Raw genomic sequence first — 14,509 nt, 5'->3', positions numbered from 1 at the left:
TACTGTTATGCCAGGATCAACAACAAATGACACGTTGTAAAGCTACTACAATGCTGCCTGAATACTGAGCTTGTAATACAAAGCGTAAGAGGTTATTCTCGGCCTCGCAAACGTAACTTCAGATTCGATTAATGACTGCATATGTTGGTTAATACAAACATAACATATTCTCCTCACTGGACTGAATCAGTTTAATCTCTTCCGCTGTGACAGCTCACAAACGGTTTGCATGACCAGAGTACCAAATAAGCAGGGTACGGTTTATGATGCGACACTATCGTGATGAGGATCCAGCCGTAGCATGTTTTTCAGGTTATCAGGTGGATTGAAACCAATTTCGTCGGCGGTCTTTCAGTAATGTTTTATTCGCGAGAAACGTGTTAATTACCCAGCAGCAATCCATCAGACACTGGGTAGCTTCGACTCCATGCTAGACTAATGACTGTTTTGCATCAGTGAGACTTAAGAATTGATACTTTTTTTCTCTATTGAACGTCATTTAAATTTTGAAGACTAATCAAGTTTCTTCTGATCCGATAGCGTTGCCCTAAAAATGTCCATCAGCATCCAAATACCATAACTCATACTAACCTTCTGAGGCATTTGTAAAATGTCATTCCCATATCATAATCCAAAAGAAATGGAAACTATCCAAGCATTCCACAGCCCGTTCCATTCCACACCGTTTACAGTTTTGGAACCTCGGTTTCCTCTTGCCAATTTCACTCACGTTCTGGCACAAATATTTTGACTTGCTGTGACACTCGGAAGCCTTACGGCAACCAACTTCGAGTTCACTATCGACAAATCTGCGCGTCGTCTTGCATACTAATTATCATCCGTCGTCGGTCGGTAGCTTTCGTCGGCAATAGTTGTTGCAGTGCCAAAATAAACTCCAACTTGGGATCCCCTCCAGACACACCCAGGAGGCGGGAACACCCAAACCTGGTCAACGCGGACTCGGAACGATGGACGACTGGCCGAAAATTTGGAAAACGCATGCGCACACTCCGTTTTCGTTACCGATCAGTCCAGTCCATCGATATCGAACTCCAATAAATAGCTTTGTAATAATCGAATAATCCATCAGTGAGGCCTAAGCCAACGACGAGTGCAATTAGTTAATTACCAGCTACCTTTAAGGTTCAGAACAAACCCCCATCAACAATCGGCATCATGTTCCTGCGAAGCAGTGCCCTAGTGATTCTGGCGGTGACGATCGCCGTTGCGGCAGCAGCGAACACCAAGGAAGAACAGCAGATGGTGAATCTGATCAACGAGATCGACCAGCAGGATAGCTTCCCGCTGTTCGGTGGATTGACTGTCGAGCGGGAGGAAAATGGGCGTTCATTCGACGGTGGTAACGCTGATGCCGATGAAGATCTGGCCGAACGTGCCGTGCGATATCTGAGCTCGCATACCGTGAAGTTTAACATCCCGGAAGAGAACAGTGAGGAGGGTCGTCAGATGGAAGGTGAGAAACGGTTGTGAATGTGCTGTGAAAATGGACTTGGTGAATTGATGCGCTGGTGGTGAAGTGGTATGCTGTGATAGTGAAGGACTTTTGTTGGGGAAAGGGGGCAAGTGAAAAGGATCAATTGGGAGCTGATTGGGAAGGTGTTGAACGCAAAAATCAAAGTCCTGATCGAAGAGATTCTTGGCTTAGGAAAAGGCTTCAGACGTGAAAATCAATCGTATGGATGTGCCGTCTTTTAAATATGTGAAGATTCCAAATAAAATTCTAAGCATATGATTAGTTTGCTCAGATGTACTAGTTTTTGTGAATACTAACATTTTTGTTACTTTCCTAACGGCTGGTGCAGAAGCGAATGGCTAATATGTGTTTTTTTCTGAAGATTAACGATATGTAAAGAATGAAAGTTTTAGGGTCAACTGATCTACATTTGACCATCTTAATGTAGGAAAATTTTGTAACGGAACTAATGTTGATCAGAAAACGATGACTCCACTTGAATTCAAATCAACATGGGTACTGGAATGGCCAAATCACATCAATAACTTAAAATTTGATCATTTAGTCATTACAACTTGGTTGCATAATGTGGCCCAGCTCTATCTCGGGATTTGTTTAATAAACTCAAATGTTAAGTAGGGTAGATTACGGCTTCGGTAATACTGTCATCGTTAGCTGATACATTAAGTCCTTGAGTTTTCAATGTTTGCCAAACGATGCTCTCAATCTTGAAAAGTGAACGCTCACGGATTTGATTTAACCCCTGGCGATAATAGGTAAAACTATAGCCGAAGCCGTCATTAATCCTTGTCAAATGGATCCTTATTATTGCACTTTGCAAATAAAAATACTACTACTTATTCCATTTTATTTCTGATGAAATTGTAAGCTTTTTTTAATTCCAGCCATGATCTGTTGAACCCCACTGTTGGTCAACCTCAGTTACCAGTTTGTTCCAACATCTGGCCATCTCTGCAACTTCTCGAGTTGCCTTGCTAGTCATCTCCAAGTTCCACTTGATAATTTTCTAATATTTGTCGATTGAGTTGAATATGGGGTAATTGGATGAATTGATGTCCTTTTTTCCTTTGTTGACTTCCTTGTTGACAACACTGCCAAAATCTTGTAAGCCCTAAATATTTCTTCATGGAGCTATATATCTTACTCATAAACTTCAGACTTCATTCTTCATATGCCAATTGTCATAGGGTCTTAATTAATCTCTAACCCTTAGACCATGTCCACCGCTGCGTTGCTACACACAATTTAGCAGCAACCATCATAACACTTAAGTCCTCTAAGCAAAAGTATGGACGACTGTCACCATAAAACAGGAAAACACTGTTCCAATCGAGCAATGCAGTGTAATTTGACAGTTCGATTGGAACAGATTTTGGCAGATGTCCATACTTTTACAATAACACAACACCGCATCGGCAGTTACCAAACAGGGAAATGGCAACATACCCATATAACAGTGGGTTTGCTCATTTGGCAACCCAATTCAACAAAATAATCCAATTTGGAGGTTCGAAACAAAACAAAGTGAATCATCTAGCGGTCAGTTATATTGTCAAAAGCTTCTCTGCAAAATGAGTGCGTTAATGCCGCATGGAAATAATTCTGGTCCAAATAGAAGAGGAGGCGTTGCGTCGAACGTGGTTTGCTCTAAGAGGAAGAGGAGAACCAATGTTCTGTCAAACGCAAACCAGCATCTGATTGGTGAACGTAGAGAAACGCTAGAATTTTTACAACAGGGAATCTATTTTATTGTTTTTTGACAACCGACTGCGTCGTCCATAACGAAAAAGTTTTTGCACGGTCGTTTCCGCGGTAGAAGAAGAACACATCACAGACAAAAAAAAAGCCAGTTGTCTCCTCTTCCTTGATGTTTCTTAGAATTAAATCAGAATGTAAAAATATGTACTTTTAAAAAAATCACCGAAAACAGCGTCCAGCCAATCCGGAACTACGAGCCTCAATTGTCACAGAAGACAACCCAAGTAACAATTTTGGTTTTATGAGGGTTCTGGAGATCATGATTTAGACTTTTAGCATGCATTAAAACCTCGATAAAACTTGCAATGCTACTTGGGAAGTGGCATTTCATCAACAAATCCAACATCAAGTTTGCCATATGCATGGCGCCGCTTGTCAGCAGAGCGGTGTCTCTCCGGAAGATAAGATCGCGGGATTTCTCCAAAGAACTCGGAATTTATCCAAAGTTTCGGAATTTATCCAAAGTTATCGCAGCTTATCTCAAGGTATAGAAACTTCGCTGAATTTCTTGGAGCTTTTCGGAAGTGCTTTGAACTTGGCTAAAAAGTTTGGGACCTCGTTGGATTTGTTTTAAGACCTCTGAAATTGATTAAACATTCCTGACATTTTAAACATCCCTGAAAGTTTAAAGAGGGAATATAGGTAAAGTTTTTGGAGCTTACCTTGAACTTTGAAGACTTCGCTTATTTTTTGGAGCTCAAGAAGATATTTGAACTGCGATGAAATTTTTTTGATCTTCTCTGAAATGTTTTGACTTTTGCTGCAGTTTTCGAGACTTCTCTGAAATTTTCGAAACTTTTCTGAACTTTCTGGTAATTTTAAATTCTTGAAACTATGCAAATATTTTTGAAACTTTATCGAAGTTTTTGGAACATTACTGACGCTTTTGGAACTTAGTTGAGCTTCATGGTGCTTTTCAAAATTACTTGAACTCCTCCAAAGTTCTCGGAACGTCTCCAAAGTTCTCGGATTTCTCCGATGCTAGCGGATTTTTTTCCAAAGTTGTCAGAGCATATCTCAAAATCTTGGAGCTTTGCAGGAGTTCTTGAAACTTCGCTAAAATTTTCGGAGCTTATCACAAGCTCACCCAACTGCGTTTTCTCTGTTATAGCTTTGCCGAAAATTTTTGAACTTGGTTTAAATAAACTTAACTTCAAATTTTGGAACTGCTCTGAAATTTTTGGAACTTTTCTGAAAATTGGAACATTGCTGACATTTTTTAGAACTTTGTTGAAAATTTTGGGATTTCACTGATTTTTTTTGTTTTGACTTGTGTTTAAGTTCTCAGATTTCTCTTACAGAGGAACTTTCCCAAGAATGAAAAATTTCTGGGTAATTCCAAAAACTACATTAAAGTTCATATATTTTCACCAAAGATTAAATATTTTTTGGCAAAGCTCTTAGAAATTTACCGAAGGTCCAAGAGCTTCTACAAGCCCCAAGTATCACAGAAGGCAGGTGGCATTTCAACAACAAATTCAACAGCAAGTTTGCCATATGTATGGCGCAAATAAATGCTCGTCAGCAAAGCGGTGAGCGGCGCCGGTGGTGTAGTAGTAAGCGTGATTACCTCTCACCCCAGCAGGCCTGGGTTCAATCCCAGTCGGCGCCGCCGGGATGTTCTGAGGCATAACATCTCTGATCACGCCTTCCTTCGGATGGGAAGTAAAGCCGTTGGTCCCCGGTTCATGAGTTGATGGGTCGATAGGTAGGGTCGAGGTGTGGGAGCTGCCTTCCTGGCACGTCGGTAGCATTGGTGCTCAGCACGCAAAACAAGATCGACGGAAAAAACAAACCAAAGGAAAAAAAAAAAAGCAAAGCGGTGTCTCTCCGGAAGATTAGATCGCGGGATTTCTGGGAATGCATCCAAAGTTTTCGGAATTTGTCCGACGTTCTCGGAGCTTATCTCAAGATCTTGGAACTTCGCTGAATTTCTTGAAGCTTTTCTCAAGTGTTTTACACTTTCCTGAATTTATTTACCGCCTCTGAAATTTAATTTTCATTCAAATTTTTTATTCATTCTTCAAATTTTATGGAATATTGGGAAAGTTTTCGGAGCTTACCTCCAATTTTGCAAACCTAGTTTATTTTTTGGAGCTTTGTTTATATATATTTGAACTTTGATAAAGATATAGGAACTTCAATGAAGTGTTTTGATCTTCGCTGAAGTTTTTGAAACTTCCCAGACATTTTTGAAACATTTCAGAACTTTCTAGTTCTTGGAACTTTGAAGATATTTTCTTCTTTCTAGTTCTTGGAACTTTGAAGAACTTTTCTGATGCTGATGCTGAACTTAGTTGCACTTCTTGATGCTTTTCCAAAGTTTTCGGAACTTTTTAAAAGTTCTCGGAACTTGTTCCTAAATTATCGGAATTTCTCCGATGCTATTGGAATTTTTCCAAAAAATATCAGAGCATATATCAAGTTCCTGGAACTTTGCAGAAGTTCCTGGAACTTCGCCAAAGTTTTTGGAGCTTATCGCATGCTCACCCAACTGTATGGAATCTGTAAGATCCTTGCCTAAAATATTTAAACTTGGCTTAAATAAACTTTACTTAAAATTTTGGAACTCCTCTGAAATTTTTGGAACTTTGCTAAAGTTTGTGAAACATTGCTGAAAATTTTGAAATTTTGTTGAGGATTTTAGAAATTCACTGAATTTCTTGGACCTTCGTTGAAGTTCTCAGATCTTACTTACGAAGGAAATTTTCCAAGAATTTTGGAGAAGTTCTGAAAACTTCGGCGGAGTTCATATGTATTAACCTCTAAGGGACGCGCTCCAGTATTTTGGAGTAGAACCAGTGTTTTTGCACTACTCTGAGTTTTTAGGCGACTGTAGACCCAACTGTAGCTGTTTCAAACAAAGCCAGCAAAATCAAACAGAATGCGATGGACTCATGCACCAACACATTCGCATAAGCTAGCGAAGCGGCAGTAGCTGTAAAACGAATGCATGTCGTCAGTGTCGGAGAAGACCAGATTAGTGAGACTTACCATCGCTTCAACCAGTACATTGATGGAATGTGCCAATCGTTGTAGAGCTCTCCAGCTGCATAAGTATTGTATTAAAATTGTATTACTATTGCTGTATGAACTTTTCAAATCCTAGGAATGTATACGCCGCATAAGTGTTGGTGGGACTCTGCCTAAAGATCTCAATTTCCAGCTGTTATTTGATGATTGCGAGTGTGATGGGTTGCAACTTGATTTTTCAAAAAGATAATCACTTTCAGTTTAAGTGTATTTCCCCTTGATTCAATGTGATAAACACGTTGGTTTCTAGTGTTTCAAACGTTTAAATGTTGAACATCTTTCACTATCAATTCAAGAGCATTGCACATTGAATAACACTACTGTTCAAAACAAATGTTTTGCATTTCAATGCGAATTGCTTGTTCTGCAAGGTAAACATCGAAAACATGAGTTGTTGTCACTTCATCCTTATAAGCCAGCCTCATATATGAGAATAACCGTGGCCCACGGAGATCGAACAATGACAACGGCACCAGCACACCCCAACAGTTCAGTATTGAAACCCTAATGAACTATGGTGTGCAAAGCTATTGGTATCATCATATATCAGGCATCCTACTGTGTCATAATTCAAAGCATAAGATGCACACTTGAAATGGATATGTTTAAAAAAAAATGGTACAAAATTAAGTGTAAAAGACAAAATGATGATGTGTTGGAGCTTTTTGAGTGTATCATAAGGGATATCCAACTCTGCACACCCTAATCTGTGCCGAAAGCTGTGTCAAGCGCTGTGCCGATCGAGCAGAAGTAGGCCGAAGGTGTCAATATCCCATGAGTATGGCAACCCTAAAGTTATACCACGGATACACTTCCCAAGTAACATTGCAGGTTTTATCGAGGTTTTATAGCATTCTACAAGTCTAAATCATAGTCTACAGAACCCTCATAAAACCAAAATTGTTACTTGGGTTGGATGACAAACTATGAGCATGCACATTTTTTGTATAATGAATTGTGAGCGCATTCATGGTCACACTTGTATAGTTTGTGAATAGTTGTTGTATAGTGCTCATAATTATTATACTAATAATGCTCATGCTCATAGTAGGTCAAATAAGTGTATCCGCGGCATTATAATGATTTTTGTAATTGTGTTTACAATTTCTATTATGGCAAACATTAAGCTTCATTCTCATTTGAACGTAAACGAAACGGGCAGTGGAAGAGGAACTGAAAGCGGTCCAACCTATATGGTGTTTAAGCCAATTCGACCCGTTCAAAAGAAACGTGTGCAGAAACGAAGGTTTGAGCTCTAGCTGCCTGTTAAACGCTCCCCGGAACCAGAACTCGAACGGTCGAAAGTTCGATCCCACCCTAGAAACAACATCCTCGAACCAGTTCATGTGTTCGATTCAGAAGTACGTGACCTCGAAGACATCTTCGAAGCCTATCGTATCCCTGATTAAGATGTCTCCTACCACCACTCAAATATACAAGCTTACCAACTTCTCGATCTTGTGTAGTTGATCTACCTTCCGAAATTTACTACCAATGAAAACCAATGGCCAATATACCACCGATCAAAACCATCAAATATCCCCCCACTTCAGTGTCATGCTTCGGAAATGGTGTGTGATCCAGAAAAGCTTTGCATCTGCAGTTTTACTGCAGGCAGGACCCTATGGTTGTTGTAGCTAATCTGCACGCCCATGGGCTCTTGCCGCAAAAAAGTAACCAGCCTAATGTAAACAGGGCATCAGCAACTACCAGCATGAGATTTCAGGACCAACTGAAATTCGTACTAGTTGACTAGTACACTAGCGCTAGTAAATCCGCACAGATGTTGTCATGCGGGAACCGTTGACCCCAGCGAAATCCCCTCTGCAGCGAATCAAATTTTAGAGATTGAGTAACGCCTTACTGACCTCACAAGGATTGATCGATAGGCCTCTTGAGATAAACTAGTTCAACAGAAGAATGATGACAGAGATGCATCTGCAAAATGACCAGATCGTTGATGATGGATTGAGGAAATGGATGTAATGTTGGCCTAAATGCCCCTAATTTGGGCCCATACATTAATTCAGCAATCGACTAAATTTTCAATCATGACCAAAAATATCCATAAGTACCGTCCCAATGACGCGTTCATCTAGATAAAATGGATAAATAGCAGATTATTAGCGATGGGCCCAATGTTAGATCCATAGGCCAACATTAGAGACATTTCCCCTATGTGCTTGATGTCGGACTCACAGAATAGAAATTACATTGATCTGTTTGTATAAATCCTAAACTATTGCCCTAAGCCAGAACTTCTATGGACATCCTTATACAGGACTGTGTATTTCCAATCGAAGTCCATACGCAATTGAAACCTGGCAAGAATACATGAGAAAAAACGCAGCGGAAAACGAGACAATTTCCATCCCAAAAAACCCTTGTCAAGACCGGTAATCGAAGTTGTACGAAGTTTATTTTGGTCGTTTACTTCCCACCAAAGCATGTGGCATTATGGTTATGGAAGAACCATTTGTAGAAAATTACTCAAGAAACAATTGTCTATAACAGCGGTTCTCAAACTTTGGCGATTGCGACCCACTATCAGGAATTCCATTAGCTAAAGACCCACCCCCATAACCTTACAAACTGCAAAATTGCTTCAAAACGCTGCATGATTGTCTGAAACCCAAAACCTGCTTAAAATGTCAAAATAGCAAGAACCAAATGCCAAACTAGTAAGAACAGATAAAAAGGACAACATTGTGCTAAACACTAGATCAGTTCAAAAACGGCTTTGAATGTGCAAAAATAATCTGAAAACACTGAATGTGTAATCGAAGCGTATGAGTAGTATTAAAACGACATAATAGTATGATCGACTCGAGGCCAAATTACGAATGCAAAAAACGGCCTAAAATCTTTAATATGGCCCCAGAACATTGAAATGTAAATGCCTCCAAATCCAAATCCTCAAAATTATCTTGAAAAAACACCGAATTGCCCTTTAAACGTCAAATAACTAAAAATGGCCAGTAAATCGCTAAATTAACCTGCTGTTTTCTAAACAGCTTTAAAACGCCAAAATGACCTTAAAATCATTAAAACGGCATAACAACTATTTGAATAATCCTGAAATTTTATTGAACCCTAGAAACCATCAACCATAAAGAACCATACGACAATAGATCAAATTACTGGTCGCAGTGGTGTTAGGTTCCGAACAGAGGAAAAATTGTTTTATTGTAGTGTTATAGAGGATGATTTGCTTTTGAAAAACGCTTTAAAACCTTGATAAAACTTGCAAAGTAACTTGAAAATGGTCCTCAAAACGCCAAACATGATTTTTTTTTAATTTCCAAATGCCCAAGGCTTTTCGAAATGGATTTAAAATTTGCAAATGATCATGAAAATCATGAGTCTAAAAATGTCATAATTACTAAAAAAAAAGCCAAATATGGTCCCAAAACGTCCAAATGGCCTATAGATGGCGTCAAAAATGGTCCAATAATCAGAGCTGGTTGGAATTGCTATCATGAAGCTTTAATGTGATAATTTATTAGCTAGTGAATGATCTTTTAGAAGAGGGTAGGTGGATAGTTCCGTTAGAGTACGGCAGTATGAAAATTGAATAGAAGTTAAAAATGCGACAATACAAAGTCAAACGCACACCTTTTGCCTAACCCGATGCACGCAGAGATTTGAATTATGTCTTCAAATCTACAGGCAAAAGGTGTGCGTTCGCCTTTGCTCATTACTGTCTGCGGCTGTGGAATAGTTCTAACGACGTTTCATCACTACCTATAGCCCCACGTTGCCGAGAGCATTTCCAGTCGATGGTGTGTTATAATGCAATTCTTCTTTACCCAACTATTGTGTTGCTCATCTCGTCATGACCAACGTGGTCATCTCAGAGAGAAAACAGTAGGGTGGTTGTTGCGTACTGTACCATCATCAGCATTATTGACGGCTACTCCCGCCTTGAGTTGTTACATTCAAAGTGTTTCTATGCATTTCTTTGTACTGTACTTTGTACTGTCGCATTAATGGCCCTTCGCTCATTTTCAACTTCAATTTTCATACTGCCGTACTCTAACGGAACTATCCACCTACCCTCTTCTAAAAGATCATTCTCTAGCTAATAAATTATCACACTAAAGCTTCATGTTTGCATTTCCAACCAACTCTGAAAATCGCAAACTTCGCGTATGAAGTAACATAAAAACACTTTGAATGGTCCAATAATGTCAAAATGGCTAAACTGATGTCTTTAAAAATATTAAAATGACATATAAATCAACAAAAATGCCTGAAACGGCAGAATAATCTTTAAAATAAATAATTGAACGAATTGGTAACATCAAAACAACTTATTAACCAATAAGAATCATTTTGAAACAAATTGATAATTCAGATTATTTCAACATATCAATTCTATTTATATGCTTCACGATGTTTTTTTTTAGTACATGACCAATTTGTCTAAATTCCTGCGACCCACCTGTGGGTCGCGACCCATAGATTGAGAAACGCTGGTCTAAACAAATTTGAAAACGCTATCTCGATGTTTCACCCCTCGTTCCGATGGCATTTCTTATACTTAGGTGGTTGATTTCTGAACGGATGCACGCTTGTATAGCAACGCTATCTCATTAAGAAGCCAATATGAAAATCAAGTATGGTAAAATAAATTCTGCCAGTGTTCCTGCTTAGAATCATTTATAATGATCCAATTATCTACCAAATAGTGTCTGAATGAATTAAGTCCATACTGGATTAATTAATCAACAAAAACCTCAGAATTGATATGCTTCACGGGCCTTTCCGTACCTGGTGCTAAGTCTCCCAGTAACTCTCAAACGAAACAATTAGCCCATAATTGATCATATTGTTGAGCAGGTTTGGACGACCTTCTATGTGTGATTTATAAAAATAACTTTCTCGAAGTTCTAGAAGAACCAACATCAAAATATTGCCCCACGCCAAAGTTCGTGTGATAGTAACCGGTTCGAATGATATCGTCCATTGAAAATTCTGCACTCACCTTTCCGCCAAGAACGGATTCAACTCCTACTCAAAATAACTCATCAACCGTCGTCGTCGTTGTCGTGTTCTTCTCCAGCCGGCTCTGCTCTAGCTGAGCTCCACTGCCGGGGTGCAATGAGCAATTCCTCGCCGGTGACGTGGTGTTTTATATTTGAACAAAACTTTCACCTAACGCTTGTGCGGCTCACTGAGCACGTACTTACCTACCGTAAACGTGGTGCCCCTATGGCTCCGCAGAGCTGATCCCAATCTCATCCCACCATGACGACGATGACGACCAAAACGCATTCAGCTGCAGTCCCCTAGAGAGCCGCGGGCTTCCACCACCAAACCAAAACAATGGTTCTCTCTTTCCATCTCTTCTCCATTCATTTCGGCCGTGGCTGCTCTGGTATCATCGGTCGCTCGGTGGTGTTGTAGAGGGCGCTGTGGGTTCAGGAACGCACTGGGTTCAAGGTTGTTCCCCCGTCTTTATGGGCGTCTGGAAGAAGATTTCTACATACACACACACGGGTGATTAACTTTCACTTTTTCCATTTTCGTCTTCCCTTTTGAGTTGATCTTTGCGATGCGAGATGGATTCGGGGAGGTGTTCGTTCTAACAATAAGTATGACGAGAGTGAGGTAGGTTTGGTACTGCCTACCGAGAAGTTCATTGACTTTAATGGCCTGGGCTACTACTGATGATGTGCTTGTTTGGTAGGGAGGTTAGAATTTAGATGGAAACTGGTTCTTGGATAAAAGAGAAAGTTCTTGTTCGGAGAAGGTTAGCTGCGTGTGGCCTTGAGGTGGAATGAGATTTCGAATTATAGCTGGAAGATTCGTTGATTGGTGTGATTTTGGCTACATGCTATGATTGAAATTGGTGTTCTTTAGCGGAAAAGAGCATGAATAGTTTTGGAATCGGTGAACTTAATTCTGACTGAGTTTCTGAAATGCTCTGCAATTTTAAAGAAAAAATGAATGTAATTGGACTACTTTAATTGCTTGTCCTTGGCAGATACGAATATTTCGACTACAATCTGCTGATTGAAATATGTATAAGTAGTTGCAGAAGTATGCACATTGGAGAAGAAATACGCGTATGTGCCAAAGATAAGTGACTAAGGGAGTGAAATTAAATAGAAATTACTAATCCTTCGATCTCTCTTTGTAAAGGTCCAAAATATCCGCCAGCATTCATCAAAATTCTGAAATTATGAAAACTCCAGATTGATTGAAGACTTGCACGTAACTGCATTTATAAACAAGTCACAGATTTCTCGCGAACAATAACTCTTTTCGCGTATAAAGTATACCAACCGCAAGAAGATTCATTCCCCTACCTGATTGTGTTATTAGTTTGCGAGTTTGATATTTTATTCGCGTGAAATCGGTGATACAAGTCACTGTTTACAAAAACAGTTAAGCCCAAATCTTGAATCACTCCGGAACTATCAAACGTCTTTAAAATCCATGAATCCCACATTTAAATCTCGCGTCACTTTAAAATAGAACAATCTACATTGATCGATTCTCTTCATCGATTCTCTCTTTCATACATAACTTGACTACAAAAACGTTTCGGGTCGTCTTTGTCCTATTAGATGCTGGATTGTTACTTCTTCCATCGAATTGTGTGTCGAAAATATCCGGTAATAGGGGAAATGTATGTAATGTCGGCCTAAGTGGCCCTAATTTGAGCCCATACATAAATTCAGCAATCGACTAAATTTTCAATAGCTACCAAAAATATCCATTAGTACCGTCCCAATGACGCGTTCATCTAGATACAATTGATAAATAGCAGATTTTTAGCGATGGGCCCAATCTTAGATCCATAGACTAACATTAGAGCCATATCCCCTATCTTAAGGTGATTCCCTGTAGCGTCCTTTTTCGTGTTACACTTCGCGTTTCTGTGAATGCACGTAACTGAAACTACTACTTGTTGTATGCTGTGGAGAAGCAAGCCATGTCTGAAATTTGCAGATGTATAAACCTCGTAGATCTTGAGTTTTGTGCTCTTGAAATTGCGAGGTGTGATGGAAAAATTGACTCCACAAGGAAACACCTTAACGATCCAAAGAGGAAGTCAATGAAGAAAATCGATCAATGGAGTAAGGACCTATTGAAAAGTGACGCGAGAATTCTGATCACATCATGATATATGACATCGACTATTTGGGAAAACATCTGGATAGTATTTGGATAACAACTCTTCTAGACCATAAATTGAAATAATGCCAATCTTAGCCCTCGGGACCGTTATTGGTTGCATTTGGTTAATTTGAATAAATGAGATTCTAAATCTCAATCCGTAAATGCAGTAAATTTTTACAGTATTTGGTGCTTTTACGGGCATTCCCTGTTTTGACAGATCTATTTTTAATTCAATCATTAAATTCAAGTGTGTTGTTTCTTCGTAGGTGAAGTTAACTATTTTCAGTGTTGCCAGGAAATGCTATACTTATATCAACATGAAGCTTTTTAGTGCGACAATTTAGTAGCTAGAGAAAGTTCTGAAGATTGATAGTTCGCTAGAGTGCTGCAGAGTGAAAATTGAACAGAAGTTGAAATTGGGCGAAGGGCCATTTATGTGACAATACTAATCAAACACGCACCCCCCTCATCCAACTCATACGTCCCTTACCTAACCAGGGTGTCGACTACCTGAAACAATCTGGAAAATCAGGGAATATCAGTAAACTTATTTTAGGACTTGAAAAATCAGGGAATCTCAGGGAATTTTATTCAAAATCAGGAAACTACTTCTTTGTATCAGAAACTTATTAAAAAGTATGGCTGCCTTCACTAGTTTCAAACAAGATAATTACTCGGTGTAGTTTGAGTATGCTTTTCCATTTCAAATTTTCCATAAAGTTGCGAACTTGTGGTTGTTCAATGTTTGATGTTGCATTTTTGTAAGGGTATTTCGATGATTTTAAGCGTATTATAAATTCAACTTCCACTGGGTGTTGTCACATTGCTGAGTTGAACTGAGATAAAAATCAATTTCCGTAGACGCTAGACGTTGTTAGTTGTTGCATAATTTAAGCTGCTATTGGGTATGTGCGTCTCGTACTCGATGTTACACCTTATTGCGACTGACAGAATTTATCCTTCGAGTAGATTGGCGCGTCTGCTCGATCCAGCTGTGTCCAACCAAAATCAATCCCTTAAGTGCGTTGAAGCGCCTTTCAGTAAATGCAACAATGGTTAACAGTTAAGCTGGGTTTAGACTAGGCAAGTCAA

General features: G+C 39.3%; 1 protein-coding gene across 1 annotated transcript in view; it reads left to right on the top strand.

The window, feature by feature from the left end:
• The first annotated feature begins 1,142 nt into the window (after positions 1-1,142).
• Positions 1,143-14,509, top strand: part of LOC135700405 (uncharacterized) — a 33,951-nt gene continuing 20,584 nt past the window's right edge. Inside the window, exon 1 of the mRNA XM_065220900.1 lies at positions 1,143-1,474. Coding sequence (XP_065076972.1) covers positions 1,177-1,474 — 298 coding nt within the window. The 5' untranslated portion in view covers positions 1,143-1,176. The remainder of the gene's footprint in view (positions 1,475-14,509) is intronic.

The sequence above is a fragment of the Ochlerotatus camptorhynchus genome, unplaced genomic scaffold, assembly GCF_037179485.1.
Source record: "Ochlerotatus camptorhynchus isolate MF236.1 unplaced genomic scaffold, CSIRO-AGI_Acam_v1.1 ptg000011l, whole genome shotgun sequence".
Taxonomy (NCBI): domain Eukaryota; kingdom Metazoa; phylum Arthropoda; class Insecta; order Diptera; family Culicidae; genus Ochlerotatus; species Ochlerotatus camptorhynchus.
This window is presented reverse-complemented; position numbering and strand designations above follow the sequence as displayed.